We start from the raw sequence: 21,646 nt of genomic DNA, 5'->3' as shown, positions 1-21,646 counted from the left end.
ACCGTCCGATGGCACCCGCCTCTCTTCGCGCTAACACTGGCCGGCCCTCGGCATGCAGGAGGCGAGCGAAGAGAGAGAGGAAAAAAAAAAAGGGCAAGTCCGGCAAGGAGGCCGCGTGCGTTACTCGCACTTGCCGACGATCAGCACCGAGGAAAGGAGAAGGTGGGCGCCCGCAGGCACCACGTGCAGAGAGGCAAAGGAGGAGGTTAGGCAGGAAATGAACGCACCAACACGTATCGCGCAAGAACGCAGTGGCAGGCAGGAGCGCCAACGTGCGTCTGTGCGCGACTCATGGCGGTCGACTTGACGGCGGCTCGAAGGCAATGCGCGAAACACAAACGAGGAGCACTTCCACCTCGCCCCGGCGCCACCACTCTCCTGCAGCGCCAGGAGCCGATGCGATCACCCATAACAAGGCCGGGGGACGGCAAGCACCAGTCGAGGAGAAAAACGCAGACAGACACACACTCCAAGCGCGCTGCCACGGCGCATTTCCGTTACCAGTACTCTCGAACGCGAGAGACGAGGTGCCCGCCGTTTTCCTCTTCCACCGCTCAGGCTCCGATTATGGTCCCTCTTCCCTATGCGCCGATGCGTGCACACGTGAACGATGCGCGGGTTTTTGTGTTTCGCTTGTATGCGTCCAAGAAGCATGCAACACAGGCGTCCCAGAGAACGAGAGAGAGAGAACATCGGAAGACCCGAAAAGAGAAAGAGAGCCACATGCGTGCACCCGCACTCGCATAAACGAGCTCAGCGGAAAGTAAGAGGGCAAAGACGGGGGAGAGTACAAGTAGGCTGCCGGCACGGGTGCACAGGGGAGAGCCACCCATGGACACGTAAGCCAAGCAACGACAAGCAGCAGACATTGAACTACGACAACACACAAAACCAACAGCGAGGAGCCACGCTCATGAGGCGGCGCACCGCGCCCTCACGCGCGCGCACACACACACAACACGGAACAGAAGCATGCAATCTTTTTTTTTTCGCTTGGTTCATCTTCGACGTGTCCATTCTCTGCTATGCAACAGGAGGTCGGTGTTCCGCTCTAACCCGCTCCCCCTTTTCTCCTCCCCGGCGTGCTACACAGACCCCCCATCGCGTGATGCGAAGCAGCCGTAGACGCACCCGCGTTACAGCAATGCGCCGACCCAGCCGTCTGAGAGCACGGCCGACTGCCTCAAACTCCACCCACCCCGCGCTCTACAGGTCGCCTCGCAGCCGCTTCCATCATACTGCTCGCCACCTGGTGCGTCGTCCTCGGGGTGGCCTCAGGCTCCCCGCACCGGTGGGCCGTTGAGGGCCGGGATGGGGGTGGGGTGCGTTCGAGTCACGCGGGCACTCGTGCCTAATCATATGGATGGGCCAGGTATGCTCACGCTGTCGCAGGCCGCTCCGACGCCAGGCCGTCCTAGAGCTGACCGCAGACGTCAGCAGCGATCCATCGCGCTCACTGCGCTACGCCCTAGGCATCTGTCCTTCTGACGGCGAGACGTGGGTTTGGCATCGGCAGGGATAGCGGGGCTGCTCGGCTTCCTCGCACAGAGAGCGGGGATGTGGACTGGGCACTGATGCCACAGTGACGTGTGGTCCCCGTTGTCAGGAAGAGAGGCACGGCGCGCCGGGAAAAATAAGGGTCAGACAGCCGATACGGAGCACGCGTTGGAGCAAGCCCTCCGGTACAAACCCCGCGCAGCACGATGCGGTGCACAAGCACACCAGGAAGCATAAAACTAAAACCGACACCACAAAAACACGCGAAGAGCACAAGTGTGCAGGGTGACTCACGTCGACAGCTCACAGAGAAGGCCACGTGCAAAACACGCGTGCACAAACGGGCAACCGGAAAAGAGAAGGGGTGCGTGCGTGGTGGCTGATTCCTCCCATAATGCTAACATTGACGCAGTGGGCACGACGGCCGGTCACCGTCCAGCAACAGGTCAGCAGAACGCATGATCCCCAATCCAAGAACAGCCCTGCCGCTCTTCCTTACCCTAGCAAGCACACACGGAGAGAGAGAGAGTCCAAGCGAATCACAATGGGAGGCGGCAGAGGAGGGACAGTTGAGACTCAGGAGATGGTTGGTCAAGCACACAGATGGGCAGAGGAGAAACACCGTGGCAAGGCTCCCGGGCAATCTTCATGCGTGACAGATCAGCCGCTGATGGTGAGAGGCGTTACCCGTGTCGCAGGGTTGCCGCGCAACTACAGCAGGCAAGCTGCAAGTAAAGGACCTTCAGCAGCTCCAAGTGCCCATGCTGAAAAGGGAAAACGCTGCCACCCACGGCACCAGTAGCGGCGTCGAACAAATGTAATCACTGGCCGACGAGGAGGCGGCAAGACATCGTCCCTCTCGGATGTTCCCTCACCCTCCCTCGCTTCCGTATCCTCCTCTTATCTGCCTACGCGTCGGCGTGGGTATGCATGGAAACTTCTTCGGCGTTGCCCCGCAATTTTTTTCGACGGCACAGCACATGTCCGGTACGACGTGGAAGGTCTTTGTGGCCACTATCGCCACCCTGCCCCTCTGTGCTTCAGAAAACTGCGCTGTTTGGCAACGCCCGCGAAGGTTCTGGTCTGTCCTGGCATCTGCGCGTCAAGGAAACGTCACGGCATTCACTCTGCTTCAACAAGTGGCCTGTGTGACTTCCCTGGCCTTGCTCCATGGGCCTGTAGCCTGTTCGGCCTAAGCGCGGGACCGGCTCGTAGTTACACTGACACGAGTGAGAAAAAGACCCTCCCCCCACCACCGTCACACACCGTCTGCGCGAACACGTCAGGTGTCAGAGCTCTGAGTGGAATGCGCTTCTTCTCTCAAGCGATCGAGTATGCTCGGCTCACGACTCCTCTTCTCGTCCTTCGCCCATCACCCGCCTCGTCCGAGCATCGCAAGGTCCTGATGCTTGTCAATGGAAAGTCATTCTGTTTTCGAGCGCGTCTCACGAGCCCACGAATAACCCTGAAACAGCCCCTCGCAGATAGCCGTAGGGAGCAACCTTGGGGCCTCAGCTGTTTGTCCCCCGGCACCCACGGACACAATTGGCGAAGGCGGCTGTGCGCTAGTGTCGCTGCGCAGTTGTAAGCGAGCACGCACGCTTCAAAATCAAACAAAATCACAGGCGCAAGCACTCCTCGACAGCGGGCAGCGGGCGAGCGGCGAGACGACGACTCGGAGGGGTCCGAGACGTGAAACACAGACAGAGATGACGGAGACAGAGAGAGACGCCGGAGCAACCACCACAGCAGCAACCCCCATATAGACCGAACGCCCGACAGCACGACAAAATCGTACGCACAAACTGCAAGAAAAAAAATGGTGCGGCGAGCGCTGAACAACAAAAGAGGACCTATCACACGAGCGCACACAGAAAAGGAGAGAGAGTAGCACACCAAGAGAACCGTCGCGTGCGGTTCGCTCTACCCACGAGAGAGAAAGCACAGGCACGCATAAGCCAAGACATCGGCAATGCTGGGTCGCGGCAAAGCAGGGAGAACGACAACGCGTAAGCAGCATCCATGGCTCGATCCTACTCGCGCGGAAGCTCTAGCGCCCTGCCACGTCTGTGTGCGCGGGTTGGCAGGAGGGAGGGAAGGCGACGGCGACCGGTAGCCAGTGAGAGACCCCTCCTCCGCCGCTGCACGTTTCAGCAGGCGTAATAAACACAGACTGCGCATGCGCACACTCAGAGTCGCACATGGCCGATGTTTCCCCTGCTCGCGCTCTCTCTGACCCTGTCTGCCCGTTAGTCTGTCTCGCTCTCTGTGTTCACGTACGCTCGTCCGTGGGCGCACGCGTTGATGTCTGTGCATGTGCGCATGCGAGGCGACCAAGAAAAAGAATAGACCAGAAGGCAGGGAGCACAGAAGGCGTGGCCCTGATCCAGAAGAAAACAGAGGATAATAGCAACATTGGCGAGCTGTTCACATGTTGGCAATAGAAATGGAGGAGAGACGGACAGTGGAGTTGGCTTCCCTTTACCGCCCTCACCGACACGTTCCTCTGCCTCCCTCGTCTCGTACTCCCCCTCTGTCAGCGATGACTGGAGGTGCTGCAGACCCGGTTGGTACACTCGCACCATCGACACGCCTACAGGAATCACGACAAACGGCAACGCACCACTTACGGGAAGCACCAGTGTGCGCACACAACAGCAGGGGGCGCAACGAAAAGGCGATGTCGCAGCGAGAGAGAAAGTGAGGAGCGACGGGACAAATAGGCGGAGCTCCGGCGACGGTGAAGAGACACAAGGAAATAGGGCCAGAACGGGTAGGTCACGAGGAGAGACTCGGCCACCTTGTGAGCCGGGAAGAAGGATTACGTGAAAGAGATGGAAGCACTGGGACAGGTTGGCGTATGCCAAGAACGGCAAAAAAGAAAAAAACAATGATGTGAGCACACACAGGCAACCTCGTGAAGATGCACGCAGACATGGATACACACATACTCCTCCCCCAAGAATCAGCGCACACCGACGGTGGTGGCAGTTCGACCGTCATTGCGCGTTGTTGAGGCATGCGCTGATATCCCCTCGCCTTCTTCACAACAAGTCGGAGAGAGAAGCAACCGACACGGGAGTTGGACGCGGTCAGACGGACAAGACGAAAGGAGAGAATAGAAAACGTCAAAAAAAACACAGAGAGAGAGACAGCGATGTGTGGCATAAATGCAAAGAAAAGGGGAAAAGAAAACGCGATTCGCATGCGGAAGTTCATCCGCGGTAGTGAGGGGTGCGGCTGGAGGCGGCATGACAGGCGAGAGCGCTCCCGAAAAATGACTGGCAATCACATGAGAGGCGAGCGATCGTCCGGGGCGTCGCCGCCACTGGCGGTGCCTCTCACAGAAAACACCCGTACAAGATGAGCACAAAAAGCAAGTAAAAGGTGGGTAGGAGAGCATAAAAAGGGAGATACATCTCAACGGCGCGTGTAAGCAAAGAAATGAATACATGTGTGTGTGTGTGTGTGTGGGCTAACATGAGCCTCCATCACCGCGTGACGTGACGCGTGAGTCGCAGGTGCCTGCCCTTCGAGCAAGACGGAGTCTTCGGGAGACAGAAGGTGTGAGGAGCGGTCGATGGTGAAGCGGAAGGGGGAGGGCAAGAGAGCGAAAAAAAAAAAGGCGACTGGGCGAGAACACAACGCGGAATTGCACATGGACAAGTAGAGGCACGGTCGATGTGAGGTGGTCCACCAAAGCAGCGAAACGGGAACCACGCACCCGGTAGAGTTGATCCGTCATTCACATCAAAATATGGAAAAGCGAACGAAGAAATGAGAAACATACACACANACGCCCACGCACAAGGAGAAACNGAAGAGCCCCCCTCCCCCACCGCCCACGCACACACACACAGCGATCACCGTGATGCTGAAGCACGGTCTCACACCAGGAGAGCGAAAAGAAATAATAAAAAACGAGTATGCACATGCCAGCACAAGGTTCCAATGCACTTCATCCAAGACGAAGCGACAAGAGTAACCCAACGCCGAGGAGGTGGCGGGCGCACATCGAAGCACCACGCAGGCTGGTGAACAGGTTGCACCTTCCTCCTCTCCTCTCGGACACATCGGGGTTAGAAATGACGAAAACGTACCCCAGCAAGTGTCGTCTATAAACGGCACAGAACGGGCGATGTGTCCGACAACGCAACGATCAGTTCCGGGCGAAAGAGAAGAGGAGGAAGGGGCGCGGGTACCCTCATGCTGGAAAGAGTCGTGCATACTCCAGCTGAAGACGACCCGCTTTCGCGGACGCGCCTTATTTCCTCCTATCCCGCCACCCGCGATCCCCGCCGCCGTCACGCAACACCGAATGGCTCTATCTCGACCTGCCGAGAAACAAGTTGCGAGTTGCCGGGTCGAAATTCGCGGCATCCGCCAAGGCGCTCTTCCTACTCGGCAGCGCGAGCGTGTCCTCCAGCGTGCGACGGAAGGCGGTCGCCTCCTCTAGTTCTCCGCTGATCTTCAGGAACACCTGTTCGATGGAAGTCTGCGACACGCTGTAGTCCGTAATGTTCAGCGTCTCCTTCTTCTGTTGCAAGAGACGGAAGACATCCGAGAGGGCGACGTTGGCCGGCAGCGTGTAGACAAAACGTTGCCCCTTACACTCATTCATCGTCGCGTCGGGGAACCGTGTCTTCACCCACGTGTGCACATTCCCCATGTCCTCCTCTGCACCCACACGTACGCTCATCTCAAAGCCGGTGCCGAACTTGTTCTTCAGGTGAGTCTTGTCGCCGATGCAGCGCAGGGTGCCATCCACCATGATCGCCACGCGATGCGCAAGCGCCTCCACCTCCTCCAGGTGGTGCGTCGTCAGCACAACGGAGCTGTTGTCGGCGACCTTTTCGATTGCATTCCATAACCCGCGCCGCGCCACAGGGTCCATGCCGGCCGACGGTTCGTCCAGGAAGACGACTCGAGGCCCTCCAATGAGAGAAAGCGCCACAGACAGCTTGCGCCGGTTGCCACCGGACAGCTCCGAGGATAGGGTGTAGCGATAAGTAGAGAGTTCGCACATGCGCAGCAAGGAGTCGATGACAACATCACGCTCTTCGTACCGAATACCTCGCACGCCCACGTACAGCTCCAGGTGCTCTTTCACCGTCAGCAGGTCCAGGCACGCGTCGAACTGCGGGCAGTACCCGATGCACTGCAGCGCCTCGATGCTGTTCTCCACAATGTTGTAGCCGCAGACGTACGCCTTGCCGCTTGTCGGAATGAATTCCTGGCACAGCATCGAAATCGTCGTCGTCTTACCAGCACCGTTCGTGCCGAGGAAGCCGAACACCTCGCCGGGGGCCACGGAGAAGGTGACGTTGCGCACCGCCTCCTTGCCGTTAGGGTACACCTTGCGGAGGTCCACCACGCGCACCATGTCGTCGTTGACGCCCTCAGCCTCCTCTTTGTACACCTCCTCACGCGTCTTCTCAACGTCGGAGTCCTCTTCCGACACCGTCTGCGGAGCCGCGTCGACGTCGTAGTTGTTGCGCTGTCCCCACATGCGCCGCCGCGGGTGGTCGATCCAGAGGGTGATCGCGAAAAACAGCGGGAACTCGACTGACATGTACACGCACGCCCACCCGATCGTGTCCATTGACCACGCCGTCACGCCGCCTACGATCGCCTGCCGCTGCGTCAGCATCGCCAAGTTGATGATGCCCTCGCCAATGGCAAAACTTGGCACGATGCGCGTGATCCACCGGAGGACATCGGCCGCCGCCATGGTCTGTGAGAGCAGCGACATGATGTACACGACCATGACGAGAAGAAACCCGGCGACGAAGCTGGCGGCCATCACCATCGTCTGCGCGTTGGAGTGCTCGTCGAAGAGGAAACTGCACATGTACCCCGCGGTCGTGCTCGAGAGGCCGTAGATGAAGAACAGGACGAACACGGCGCCGATACGGTCTTTGGCCACGTACTCATCGCGGCTGAACATGAGGAAGATGACGATGACGAGGCACATGGAGATGATGTAGGCGACCATGTCGAAGAGGAAATTCGTGAGCCAGTAGATGTAAAAGCTCAGCCCCGAGACGTTCTGCAGATGTCGCGCCTTGCACTCCCGCTCCTTCACCACCCACGCCACCACGTTCGACGGCAGGAACGTGAACGGGATCATGATAATCGCGCCCATGAGAATCGTCTTCAGCGCGTCCTGCGTCACCTTCTCTTGCTTGGTGCGCGGCATCGTTCCCGCCACCAGCGTAAAGCGTGCATTTTTTCCCGTGTACTTCCTGTAGAGTGCCTGGTAGATGGAGTTCACGGAGATGGGCCCCTGGTGATAGGTGGACGAGTTCAGTATGTGTATCACGTTGTTCGGTGTCTTCACGGCGTTTGCCCAGTCTGGATCGCGGCACACGAGCCCCTCCACGCGCAACGTGGGCTGAGAGAGAAACGTGTCGACCATGTAGGTGGACAAGTTCAGCGCATTCATGTATTTTTGGTGCCGCACTGTGAAGTTGTCGAAGGAGGCGTTGGGGCCGAGCAGCTCATCGCACCCGTTCATCTCCACCAGAACCTCGCCGGGGTAGATTTCCTTGTTCAGCGTTATGGTGTCGGGGCCGTTGAGGGAGATGAGTGAGAGCAGCATAGCAATCAAAATGCAAATCACCGGGCACACCACCTGGAAAAACTGCATCTTGCGATCCCGCAGGCCATTCCACATGCGCTTCGTCATCATCGCCTTGAACTGCGACCACAGCATCGCCTTGCGCCCCTCCACTATCTCACAGTTCCATATGCAACTCTCCTGCGCAGCGGTGATATCTGGGTGCAGCTGCATCAGAGGGTCTTCTTCGCGCTCCCGCTCGATGTCCTCGTTGGACATGCGAAGAAATATCTCCTCTAGCGTCGTCGCCGACAGCGAGTAGCCGCGAACGCCGAGCGCGTCTTTCACCGCCTCCAGTCGATCCAGAAACTCCGGGAACTGTTCGACACGCTCGTTGGGCAGTCGGTACATCACCTCACACCCGTTCAACCCAACCTTGTGAGCGCCGTCCACCGATGACTGCACGAGCTTCGAGATTGCGTTCACGGAAGCGGCGTCGCAAAGGGACATCGTAATGCTGTACCCGAACCCGAGGTGGCTCTTCAGAAACATGCTGCTGCCCGAGCACTTCAGTCGCCCCTGGCTCATGATCCCGATCTTGTGCCCCAGCAGATCTGCCTCGTCCATGTAGTGCGTCGTCAGGAAAATGGTGTGATGAGCGGACATGCGCCGCAGCAGCTCCCACGTGTATCGCCGCGCACCCACATCCATGCCGGCCGTGGGCTCGTCCAGGAAGACGAGGCGACTGCAAGTCACGAAGGCGATGGAGACCGAGAGCTTGCGCTTCTGCCCCCCCGACAGGCTCTTCGCCGGCTGGTCCATCTTCTCCAGCAGGTCCGTCTCGTGCAACATCCGGCACACGGCATTCTCCAGCTCCCACCCGCGCAACCCCTTAATCCGCCCAAAGAACTCCAGGTGGTCGCGGCACGTCAGCTCGCCCCACAGGATGTTGTGCTGCGGACAGTATCCGATCTGCTGGCGCACGTCGGCCTTCGCCGTCCGCACAGAGCTGCCGTAGACGTAACAGTCGCCCGCGTCCGGCTCGACCATCCCCGTCATCATGTTCAGCACCGTCGTCTTGCCGGCGCCGTTGTGCCCCAGCAGCACAGAGATCTCGCCCTCGCGCATCCCCCAGTACAGGTTGTTCACCGCAACGAACCTCTTGACGCCGCGCGAGTACTCCTTGCGCAGGCCGTCCAAAATCACCGCGTCGTCGTCGCCGTCGACGTCCTCGAACACGCCGTTCTCGGCGCGCCCGTCGGCGCCGCCCTCGAGGCGCTTGTGCTTCGAGTTGAAGCACCACATGACGGGGTCAATGATGAAGAAGAGCGGGTGCTTGCGCGTACCCCACTGCTTCGGCATAACGTTGTCGAGGTAGAGCATAAGCAGGTTGAAGAAGATAAAGTCCACGGTCATCATGACGATGGCCAGATACACCGGAGGCGTGTCGAGGGCGTCGTGCCAGCTGGCTTCCGCAAAGCCGCCGGCTATTTCGTGATCAATAATGCCGAGCATCGTGACGGCGTAGGCGGTGGGCGGGAAGATGCAAAAGGCGGTTATTATTGCGGTATTGGCGCTCTGAATCGCGAAGGCTGGCATGGCGAACACGAAGTAGATGAGCGGCGTCAGCAAGGAGGCGAGGCGAGCCTTGCTGAAGAAGGCCGAGTAGAAGCCAGCTAGGGGTACGCAGGTGATGAGGTAGATGTAGTACACCAGGAACAGGATAAGGATGTTCGTGATTGTGATGTACGTCATCCGAATCACGACGAGGGTGACGATCGTGACAAAGAAGTTCGGCAAGAAGAAGGTGAGGTACCACGAAATGTAGATCGGGGCGTTGCCGAGCCCCATGATCTGCATGGCCTCGCGGATCCGCAGCTCCTTCTCCAGCACGATGCGCTTCGTGAACTGCGAGACGGGGTAGAGGTACGCCATGACGAAGATGAGCGGCAGCAAGATATTGGCAGTGGTGAGGAGCGGCTGCGTGATGAAACTGGCGTAGCCAGCGACAGCCACGTAATGGTCCAGCGGTAAATCTGTGCCGGTGGCGGTGCTCCCCACGACCAGCTTCAGGTAGTATTCCGAGATGATCTGCTGAATGGACAGAAACCCGGCGACGGCGTAGAGGTCGGCACGGCTGTTGTAGAAGCCGCCGCCATAGCTCTTGTCGTACGGAAGCGCAAACGTCGGCAGCGCGGTCGAGTTCATGCGGATGGTCACGTCAAACGCGCTCGCATCGAAGCCGTTGAGTTCGATGATGGCCCAATTCCATTCCGTGGCGCGTACCTTGGCCTCCGCCTCTACCACGGTTGCGTAGGTGCCGCCGTACACCTTGTCGAAGAGCACCGACTCCTTTCGGAAGTAATCCAGCAGCGGGTCTACCTGCGCTGAGCTGCCGACGAAGTACAGGGCGCCGGAGCACAAAACAGAAGACTGCTTCGAGTTGGGCATCAAACCAGCCGCGATGCCAGCGGAGAGGAGGTTGCCATCGCTCTTCGTTTTTGACCTGCTAATCCGAGCCAGCCAGTGGAAGATGATCACCTCATCCAGCGTCGGGATCACAAACAGGCTCGTGTTGTACGAGTTGACCCACACCTGCACCAGCTTGTTGGCCCCCGTGATGTTCCCAACGGCGTAGCCGTTGACCTTGAAGTTGCTGAAGTCGAACGGGAGGTCGACATAGCAGAGGTTCTTGTACGGGATCGTGTCGTAGTCGCCGGCGCACAAGACCGTGTAGTTGCTGAGTATGGATATCCAGGCGCAATCACACAGCCCCGGGATGGGCTCTCCCTCCGAGCTGTTGAAACAGGTGAGCTGTTTGTGCAGCGTAGCCGCAGAGGACGCGTAGGGCGTGTAGTCGATGAACTGCCTCGAACGGCCTTGGAAGGGCAACCACACTAACCACAAAATGAGCGTAATGACGATGAACATGAGCGGCAGAACAATTTCCATGAACAAAATCGCCTTGGTGCGCAGCGTCTGACGGAGCGTGCGGTACAGGATCGCCAGCAGCTGATCCATGAAACTGCCTCCCTTGGCCGGCTCACTGCGGCAGTAGCTCTCATCGCTGCCAGCACTGATGGAGCCGGTAGAGCTCGAGCTCCACGATGTGCGTGCCATTATCGGTGCTCGGCGCGCTTACACACAAGAAGCGAATGCAAGAAGTGCCGATCCAAAGTATGTGTGCCCCCTGCAAGCTGTGATCAGCGCACTCGAAACGTGTGCACAGGGAGGGAGCGAGGGGGAGTGGTGGCGCGGCTGATGCGCGGGACGGGACAGAGACAAGAGCCACGGCAACACCGAAGTGGACTGATAGACGGCAAGGAAAGCAAAACAAAAAATACCGGAGGCGGTGAAACCAGCCAACAGAAATCACGGCGCTGCGGGCTCTGGAACAGTTATGCGGGGCTGACGGTCGAGGCAGTGATAGCAAAATCCGCCTCGCATGTCTGAGATGACTTCACAGACGCACGCGACACAGTGAGCTGCCGCCGCTCCCTTCTGCGCAGTCGTCGACTTTCTCGCTGCTTGCAGCAACGGCGGGGTAGGAACCTCGGGCGTGCGGTACGGATGGTGGCCGACGCTCAACAAGACAGAGGCGAGAGAGAACCAACAAGAAAACAACCGGCGGCAGCTCACGGCGACGGAGACGCTCAGATAAAACGTCTGCATTGCGAGGAAGCAGCGCAGGGATGACGAGAGACAGAACAAAAAAAGTTCAGCATAGAAAACGCGGGAGAGAATAAGTACGGCAATAGGCAGTGGCGGGGTTGGCGGAAGGGGTTGGGGAACGGCGAGAAAGACGCAGGGCGGTGCATGACGGCAGAGCCCGCTTGAGGAGCAAGCCTCCGCACGCAAGCACAGGAGAAATTGGTGATGAGGGAAGGGACAACGTCGGAGAGGGTAGGAAGTGGCAAGAAGCACACTGCAGCACCTCCCTCGCCCCTAAACCATCAGCTCGGGCGTCATCATCGGCGGATGGCTGGCCACCACAGCACAGCACAGCACACACACTCACCGTATCGGGTATGTCGCGCCGATCACCCCAACGCTTTCGTTCGACTAGTGATGTCTGTCGTCTTCTCCTTTCGCAGCGCGCACGTCTGCCATGTCATTGAACTGTCATGAGATACGACGAGAGAAAGCTGCGGAGAGGACGGCGAAAAGGGGCAGCTACCAAGACAGAGGCAAGTGACAAGCACCCCCTGTGGCTAGCACCCATAATCATCTGCTCCACCTCCGAGACAACGATACACTTACATGCTGAGTGAATCACTGCATAGATACTCCACTGCCACGCGCGCATCTCGAAGTAGCGACCAAGCGTCAGAAGAGAAAAAAGGATCACAAAACGAGATACGCGCTGTGAAAGAGCTCACGCAGAATACAAACATACCGGCACAGCAGCAGAAGGCTTATGCGCTGCGTGCCCGCAAAAGCACACCTGCAACTATGCGATCGACTATCCGAGCTGCCACATCGCGCACTTCCTCTTCCCTCCCGGTTATCGTAACCCACTTCCCACCTCATCAGGGGGTTCCACTGAGGACAGCGGCCTCAACATGCTTTGAGGATTCAATAATACGAAGGAAAACGTCTCCAATGGACGTCTGCGACACGCTGTAGTCCGTGATGTGCAGCTGCTCCTTGTTCGCCTGGAACGTCTGGAACACGTCGCCGAAGCCGCGATCGCGCGGCAGCTGGTACACGAGCCGCCGACCCTCGCCTTCGCTCCGCACAGCGTCGGGGAACGCCGCCTGCATGAACGACGCAAAGAGCTCCGCGTGCTGCGCCGACGCGAGCCGCACGCTCACCTCGAAGGCGCTGCCGAACTTGTTCTTCAGGTGCACCTTGTCGCCGACGCACCGCACGTACCCGCGCACCATGATCGCCACAATGTCCGCGAGCGCCTCCACCTCCTCCAGGTGGTGCGTCGTCAGCACAACGGAGCAGTGCCCCGCGGCGCGCTGGATCGCAGTCCACATCCCGCGTCGCGCCACAGGGTCCATGCCGGCCGACGGCTCGTCCAGGAAGACCACCTGCGGACCGCCCACCGGGCGCGCCAACGATGAAGCCCAGCTGCGACTGGCTCGCAGGCTCGTTGAACAGCTCCACCTTGTACCGCATGAACGCGCTGTCGCGGCCGAGGAAGGACTTGATGAACAGGTCGTAGTACGTTGCGAGGTTCAGCCCAGCCTGATGGTGCGAGGAGGAGTTGTACAGGAACACGTTCACGTTGGTGCCGCGCCACTCATCCGCAAATCTCAGCAGCGCCGTCACGTTCCGATCAATGCACGACACAGCGCCGTAGCGCGGCATGTCGTGCACGTACCACGTATCCAGCAGGTAGTCCGACAGCGCCTGCGCACCCGTCAAGTGAGTCTCGTTCACCTCGTAGTCCACCGCGCCCGTCGGCGCCGCCCTCCAGCACGCGCGCACTCGATCCGCAGCACCACCGCACCGGCTCCGTTATGAAGAACAGCGCGTGCTTCGGCGTGCCACACGCCTGCGGCACAGCGGCGTCCAGGTACAGCATCAGCGCGTAGTGCATGCAGCAGTCCGCCGCCAGCGTCGGGTGCACTCACGACGGAAGCAGAGAAGGTTGCAACAGGGCAAGGGGAAGGCAAAGGAGAAGAGCATCGACGGACAGTCTCCTTTTCGACGTGTATTTGGTCTGCCCCGGCAGCGCATGACTCTTCTCGTGGCGCTGGAGCTCCCACTATCGTCGCTGGTGGAGGAAAGCGAGTAGACGCCGTTCGCGTACAAGGCACGGCAGCACTGCGGTTGCGCCGTCATCCCAATCCATGCGGGCCATGCTCCGCCACGGAGCAGCGCCTGCCCACATGCAGCATAATGTGGAAGCAGAGATGTCGCCTCCGCCGTCGCTGTGACGCTGCACGGTGTCGGGAGGGCTGCGGGAGGGCTGATCAAACGAGTTGCGTGTGCTCGCTTCGGGGGTGCGCGGAGAGGGGGAAGGGGGGTGGGTCGATGCGGCAGGGGCGGGGAAGTGCAGCAGTCGGAAAGACGAGAGAGCAAAAAGGGCCGTAAAAACGAAATGAGAGAGGAAAACGTTGAAGTGGGGACGTCGCTCGGAAGATGCAGGTCGGGCACAGCGCCTTGTGTGTCGTTGGGGTCATTTCTCTGTGCGTGCGGTCGTGCCATTTCGTGCTGCGGCTGCGGTGCTCTCAAACGAGTGTGCAACGCATCACGCAGAATCAGCATCGGCGGCAAAGGTCAGCGGCACCAGTGAGGCACAGGGAAGGGGGTTGCACACGCCTGCCTGCTCGCCGCCATCACCCTAGTCGCTGGGCTGCCGTACCGCTCCACAGAAGCCGCCGTTCGCGCCTTTTGCCCCTTTACTGTGCTCCTGCGCTTTACGCGTGTAGCCACCGCTGTGCATTCGCGGCGTGCTATGCGGGCGCGTCTTCGTTGTCGGTCTGAGATCGCACGCTGCCGATATCTTTTTTATTGGTGTCTGCGTGACAACAGCAAGCATCGTACGCTGAAAAGGACGCGGGAGAGAGGAGGGAGTCAGCGCCCATGCGCACACGCGCATCGCACAGCGTTCGACGCTCTGGCACGGAAGCGGGAATTCAGTGGAGCACGGGAGGCGGTGGTGGTGTGTGAGGAGACATCATCGGCAGACCACACACAGCTCGCGCAGCTCAAGATACAGCAGCGATGCCAGAGAGACGGAGTAAGCACGGCGCCAGCAGCACATGCACGCATATATATGTAAGCGCGGCCCCCTCCCCCTAATCCCGAGCGAACGCAATCAATGATTGAGTCCGCAGGCGATGCAGAAGCATAGCCACGGCACCAATGGCCGAAAAAAGGAAAAGAATGATTACTTCGAAAAGAAAAGGGGTGCCCCCGAGAGCACAGCACAGCGACTGGGCAGAGGAGCGACCCGACGCGCGTGCGCACAAAACAAGTACATATATATATATATATATACATGCATGCATAGGTGTACTCGGTATAGGCAAGCTGCGAGAAGGAGAAGATGTGGACCTCGGCAGCAACAAAAAAAAAGCGAGCAAGCACGCACGGATGCACGTCGTAAGCATGAGCATAATAGGCGAAGCACAAATAGATGAAGACAAACAAAAAAAAAAGAACGGGAATCGGCTGACCCGTCGCGACAAGCGGAGGACACTCGTGACAGAGGAAAGGCCGAGAACGAGCCGCGTCTTACACATACACACATACACATGTATATACACACGCATGCTCACATGCATGCATAGAATGATATGCATGTATACATATACACATGTCTGTCTCTCTATGTGCATGCATGTGCATGTATATATACATACACGCGTGTGTATAGTGATACCTAGATGTGTGTATGTGTGTGCAGAGAGACCCATAGCGCTCGAGCGGTGGGCACGGCACGAAACGCGAACAACGACGAGGAGGACCGCCCACCCCCACTCGACGCGAGGCGAGGAACAAAAGCACGCACAGGCAGGAGGAGCAGACGCAGACACGAGAGCGCCGCGCATGGTTGGGCGGGGCGTTAACAAATCGGCGCCGTGTAACGAGGATGAGACCAGAGGGCAGTGCGCGCTCACTGGGCGGAGCAAGCCCAACCGAAGAAGCGCGCTTTAGCCTTCGACGTCCGCCTTGCCTGGGGCTGTTTCCGCGCCATCACAGCATGCCAAGAAAGACAGGAGACACGCACAACTTCGCCTCCTTGCCTCTCCTCCGCTGCTCCCCCACCCACCCACCCACACACCGCCACAGCAGACGATCGCGGCAGCCCCGCTTCTCCCTTCCCCTCGCCTCTCCAAACTACCACCGCGCTAGCAGCAGCACGTGCAGTAGCTCTTCGTCGTCTGGGCAAGCTGCTCCGCCTCCTCAGCCTCGTGCTGCCGCTCTGCCTCCTCGCTGATCTGCATGAAGACCTGCTCAATCGACGTCTGTGACACGCTGTAGTCCGTCGCCCCCAGCGCCGGCGCGTGTTCCTCCATAAGCCTGAATGTCCTCGACAGCTTCGTACCGGGGGGCAGCTTGTAGGTGAGGCGGCACGCACAGCACTCGCGCAGCGAGGATCCCGGGAAGCTCTCGCTGAAGAAGTTCTGCACAGCCTCTTTCAGCGCCTCATCATCAGAACGGATGCGCACATTCACCTCGAAGCCGGTGCCGAACTTGTTCTTCAAGTGAGTCTTGTCGCCGATGCAGCGCAGGGTGCCATCCACCATGATCGCCACGCGATGCGCAAGCGCCTCCACCTCCGCCGCGTCTTGCGTCGTCAGCACAACGGAGCAGTGCCCCGCGGCGCGCTGGATCGCAGTCCACATCCCGCGCCGCGCCACAGGGTCCATGCCGGCCGACGGCTCGTCCAGGAAGACCACTCGAGGCCCTCCAATGAGAGAAAGCGCCACAGACAGCTTGCGCCGGTTGCCACCGGACAGGTCGTGCGCCAGGGTATGCTTGTAGTTCGTCAACTCGCACAAAGCCAGCAGCCCCTCCACCACACGCTTGCGACAGTCGTACGAGATGGCCCGCACGCCCGCGTACAGCTCCAGGTGCTCTTTCACCGTCAGCAGGTCCAGGCACGGGTCGAACTGCGGGCAGTACCCGATGCACTGCAGCGCCTCGCGGCTCTTCGTCACGATGTCGTTGCCACAGATGGACGCGCGGCCAGTTGTCGGGTAAATCTCCTGGCACAGTATCGAAATCGTCGTCGTCTTCCCAGCACCGTTCGTTCCGAGGAACCCAAACACCTCCCCGGGGTGGACGGCGAAGGTGACGTTGCGCACCGCCACCTTACCGTTAGAGTACACCTTGCTCATGTTCTCGACGCGCACGAGGTCGCTCTGGCGCGCCTCACACTCGAGCACGCTTCGGCGCTCCGCCATGACGTCCTCGTCTTCGTTCTCGACAAAGTCCGGCTCCGCGTCGGGGTCGTGGAAGAGCCGCTGCGTCCGTTGCCGCCGTCCGGGGTGATCAACGAAGAGGGTGACAAGGACGTAGAAAAGCAACCCGGCCGCCATGTACACGCACGGCCAGCCTACCACGGACATGGACCACGGTGTATTTGTTGTACCGAACGGCCCCTCTAACTTCAGTTTCGCGAGGTTGCTGATGCCTTCGCCGACGCAGAAGCTCGGCACAACGCGGAAGATCCACGGTAGGGCGTTGGCCACCTTCTTTGTGGACTCGAACACAGACAGCATCGAGACGCAGAGAACCAGCAAGAAGCCGGTGATGAAGTTGGCGAGCATGACGACGTTCTGAGCTGTGGAGTGCTCCTTGAACAGGAAGCTCACAGCGTACGCCATGGCCACGCCGGAGAGGCCGTAGAGGAAGAACAGCACGATGGTGGCACCGACAGCCCTCGCGCCAATGTACTCATCGCGGCTGAAGATAGCGAGGACGATGATGACGAGGAACATCGTGATGACGTAGCAGCAGATGTCAAACAAGAAGTTCGCGAGCCAGTAGACGGAGAAGTAGAGCCCCGACACGTTCTGCAGATGTCGCGCCTTGCACTCCCGCTCCTTTACAATCCACGACACGAACGTGGACGGAATGAACGTGAACGGGATCATGATGACGATGGCGATGATAAGGGCGTAGATCGAATCCTGGACTTCGACCTCGGTCTTGGTCTTGGGCATCGTTTGGACGACCGTGGTCAGCGCACTGGCGTTATTGCCGCGGTGCGCCATGTAGTAGCCGTTGTAGAGGTTGTAGAGGCCAATCGGGCTGGAGTGCAGGCCCGAGGTGTTGTAGATCACGGCCGAAACGTTCCAGTCGCTTGGCGTTATCGGGACCGGGACGGCAATCGTGTCGGCGCACACCAGGCCGGTGTACCGCTCCGCCAAGTGAGTGTCGTACGTTTCGAGCATGTAGGAGGAAAGCGTTGCGACGGACGTCGCGGATGGCGGCTGCACCGTAACGGCTTTCGACGAGAACGGTATGCTCAAGTTCATCGCCGACTCACATCCGACCACGTCGATCTCGACCACTGTGCCGTATAGGTCGCTGGACAGCGTGATGGCTGGGTATTGGAATAGCTTGATGAGCGTGAGTAGCATTGCGAGCAGCACACACAGCATCGGGCACGCAATCTGGAAGAATTGCGTCCGGCGGTCGCGCAAGGCGTTCCAGAGCCGCTTCCACAGCATCGCCTTGAACTGGCTGTGCAAGACACCGAGCTCATTCCCGATGAGGCCGACATTCCACACATCCGACGGCCGCGGTGGTTCCTGGCAAACACCATCCACGGTGCTGATGTCGGCCAGCGCGCTCACATGGTTTGCAGAGGAGCCCGCAGATGCCGCGGCAGCCACTGGTGTCGTCCCGGTGAACGGCGCCGTCAGCTGCTCCCGCTTCCGCTCCATCTCTTCCTTGGCCTCCCCCTGCTGCGCAATTTGAATGAAAACCTCCTCCAGCGTCGTGGCAGAGACACTGTAGGCGCTGACGCCAAGCTGCGAGCCGCGGCCCTCGATCTCGGCGAGCAGGGTGGAGAACGCTTCCTTGGTCTTCATGGGAAGACGGAAGGCCATCTCCCCCGCACCAGACCCGAGCCTCGTCGCTGACGGCACGTGCTCCCTCACCATGCCAGAAACGGCCATCCGATCAACATGAGCGACGACGGAGAGGGTGAGCACGTAGCCGACCCCGAGCTTGGCCTTCAAGAACATGTTGCTGCCCGCGCACTGCAGGCAGCCCTTGCTCATGATGGCAACGGAATCGCCCAGCAGATCCGCCTCGTCCATGAAGTGCGTGCTCAGAAGGATGGTGTGGTACTTGGCCATGGCACGCAGCAGGCCCCACGTGTATCGCCGCGCGCCAACGTCCATGCCGGCAGTCGGCTCGTCGAGAAACACAAGACGGCTGCAGCCAACAAACGCAACGGCAACCGACAGCTTCCGCTTCTGCCCGCCCGACAGCATCTTCGAGGGGCAATCGCGCTTGTCCTGCAGGTCGACGCCGGCGAGCATGCGCGAGATCGCCTCCTCCTGGGCAGCGCCTCGCAAGCCCTTCAACGCAGCGTAGTACCAAAGATGCTCGTAGCACGTCATGTTCGGCCACAGGATGTTGTGCTGCGGGCAGTATCCGATCTGCTGGCGCGCCTTCTCTAGCTGGTTGCGGACAGAGTAGCCGTAAATGTAGCAGTCGCCAGCGTCCGCCGATACCATCCCCGTCATCATGTTCATCGTCGTCGTCTTGCCGGCGCCGTTGTGCCCCAGCAGCACAGAGATCTCGCCCTCGCGCATCCCCCAGTACAGGTTGTTCACCGCAACGAACCTCTTGCCGCCGCGCGAGTACTCCTTGCGCAGCCCAGTGGCGCAAACGGCGTAGTCGGCGCCGCCTTCTGTGATCTCCTCGAACACGCCATCCTCGGCGCGCCCGTCGGCGCCGCCCTCCAGCACGCGCGCGCTCGGTCCAGAAAACCACCGCACCGGCTCCATGATGAAGAAGAGCGGGTGCTTGCGCGTACCCCACTGCTTCGGCAGGACCGCGTCCAGGTACAGCATCAGCACCAAGTAGATGATGAAGTCCATAAACAAGATGATGATCACCGCAAGCATTTTCGGCGAGTCGCGGAAGTAGGTCAAGTCGGAGCCCGTCATGCCGCCGCTCAGCTCGTGCGAGAAGAGGATCGTGACGCCGACAGCGAGGCCAGATGGCGAAAGAAAAGAGAACGCGATCGGCGCGGGGCCCTGCAAGTTCTGCACCGTAAAGATCGGAATCGACAAGGCGAAGTAAATCAGCGGCGCCAGGATCGCCGACAGGCGCGCCTTGTTGAAGAACACCGCCATGAGCCCCGACAGCGTGATGATGGAAAGTGAGAAAAAGAAGAGCAGGAAAAAGACGATGCCGAAGTTCGACTTCGTCAAGTACGTCGCCCGCAGCAGAATCGCCATGATGAGCGAGACGGCCGCGTACTGCACCACGTAAATCAAGAACCACGCCGTGTACATGACCACTTCAGACAGCCCCATGATCAGCATCGCCTCCCGCAAGCGCAGCTCCTTCTCTAGCACGATGCGTTTTGTCATCTTCGACACCGGGTACAGGAAGCCGAGCACGAGGATAAGCAGCACAAACCGCCCGCCGTAAGCGAGAAACTGGTCATCCCTGTAGCCGCGTGTCGGCGCGGGAAGCATCAGCAGCTCCGCACTCGGCGTACTTGTCGTACCGAGTATCCTTGTCAGGAAGTATTGGTACACGGTCTGCTGCAGCGTCGTGAAGCCGGAGAGGATGTACCTGACCGGCCCCTCCGCCACCACGCCACCGACGTAGTAGCGTGCCAACATCCATCTCGTTGGCGGCAGCGCCGTCGCGTTCAGGCGAATGGCCACATCGAATATTTCCGCTGTCAAGTTGTTCACTTGAACGATGCCCCAGATGGGCGGGTCGCGCCAGGTGCGGCTCTGCACCCTCGCCTCCGCCTCCGCCACTGTGGCGAAGGTGCCGCCGTAGATGTACTTGAAAAAGATGAAGCTGTTCTGCAAGTACGCAACGAGCGCCTCCGTCTCAGTGGACGCCGGCGCAAAATAGAGAGCGCCGCTGGATAACATGGCGGAGTTCACTACTTCGAAACGGCGAAGCAAGCGAGGTCTCCAGTAGTACAGGAGGCGCCATGCCCACTGCAGCAAGATCATCTCGTCCAGCGTCGGAACACGGGTCGTGTTCCGTGTCGCATAGCTGAGCATCGTAGAATACGCGTTCATAGCATAGATCTCCGAAACGCACAAGCCGACCGGGGCGCCGGTGATGTTGCTCTCAGCGCACAACAGCGTCGACACATTAACAAAAGGGAATCTGAGAAAATCTGTACACTCCAGGAGGCCCTCGATCGGGACCCCGCCAGTGAGCGTCGCATTATAGCACATCATGTCCGGCGCCTGCGTCACCACCGTATTCGTCATAGACAGCCCCGCCACGCTGAAGTAGTCAGACGCCGGGACGAAGTCCTTCTTGATGACGCCCCACAGGATGATGGAGCCCACAAGAAAGAGAATCGGCGTGATGAGCTCGCACGCCAACGACAAGGGGTCGCGGGACTGCAGGATGAGCATGCGCTTCACTGTTACAACAAGCTGAAAGCAGAAGCTGCTGCAGTCACTTGACAGCGAAGTGGACGTTTCCGAGCGGCGTTGCGCCTCGACCGCGCGCATGTAGACATCGTACTTGTCTTTGCCGTCCTCTAGCGCATCGCCGGTGCTTCGCGAGGAGCCGCCCTTGTGCGAATCACCTACGACGCCGAAGCCGCTCTTGTCGACCTCGTTCACGTTCCTCAGCTCGACCTCATCGCCCTCCGAATGGCGCTGCGCACTGCTGGTCGATCCGCTCTGGGCCCCTCCATTATTGAGCGGCTTCAGACACGTGCGCTCCCCGGGCCGCTGCACCGCACAGTTGTCCGGCGAGTTCTCCGTGCCATCGTACAGCATCGGCTCACGAGTGCTTCTCGGAGGAGACAAGGTCGACATCCCTGAAGCGGCCCTGTCGCGCTGTATCTTCTTGTTTGCGGCGCCCATCGCCTCTAGCTGCACCTCGTACGAGGAATCCTGTTTTGCCACTGCGCCACGCGCGACGGTTGTGGTCACGGACGGGTTCTGCCGT

General features: G+C 59.5%; 2 protein-coding genes and 1 pseudogene across 3 annotated transcripts; all 3 read right to left on the bottom strand.

Annotated features, from left to right (window-relative positions):
- Positions 1–5,821: 5,821 nt before the first annotated feature.
- putative ABCA5 (ATP-binding cassette protein subfamily A, member 5) lies at positions 5,822–11,176 on the bottom strand (the record flags this gene model as incomplete). Its single annotated transcript, XM_001463887.2, has 1 exon — positions 5,822–11,176. The coding sequence occupies one exon, from the start codon at positions 11,174–11,176 to the stop codon at positions 5,822–5,824; it is 5,355 nt and encodes a 1,784-aa protein (XP_001463924.2).
- A 1,412-nt stretch (positions 11,177–12,588) lies between these two features.
- Positions 12,589–13,820, bottom strand: LINJ_11_1250 (annotated as a pseudogene). Its single transcript is given in 3 exon segments — positions 12,589–13,065; positions 13,067–13,483; positions 13,485–13,820. Coding segments are annotated over 3 exon segments (1,230 nt in total).
- Positions 13,821–15,867: 2,047 nt separating this feature from the next.
- On the bottom strand, positions 15,868–21,561 carry ABCA4 (ATP-binding cassette protein subfamily A, member 4; the record flags this gene model as incomplete). The annotated part of the gene is made up of 1 exon (XM_001463886.1): positions 15,868–21,561. The coding sequence occupies one exon, from the start codon at positions 21,559–21,561 to the stop codon at positions 15,868–15,870; it is 5,694 nt and encodes a 1,897-aa protein (XP_001463923.1).
- Positions 21,562–21,646: the final 85 nt, after the last annotated feature.

Source organism: Leishmania infantum, chromosome 11 (genome assembly GCF_000002875.2).
Source record: "Leishmania infantum JPCM5 genome chromosome 11".
Classification (NCBI taxonomy): Eukaryota; Euglenozoa; class Kinetoplastea; order Trypanosomatida; family Trypanosomatidae; genus Leishmania; species Leishmania infantum.
Note: the sequence above shows the minus strand (reverse complement) of the source record. Positions and strands in the feature narration are given on the sequence as shown.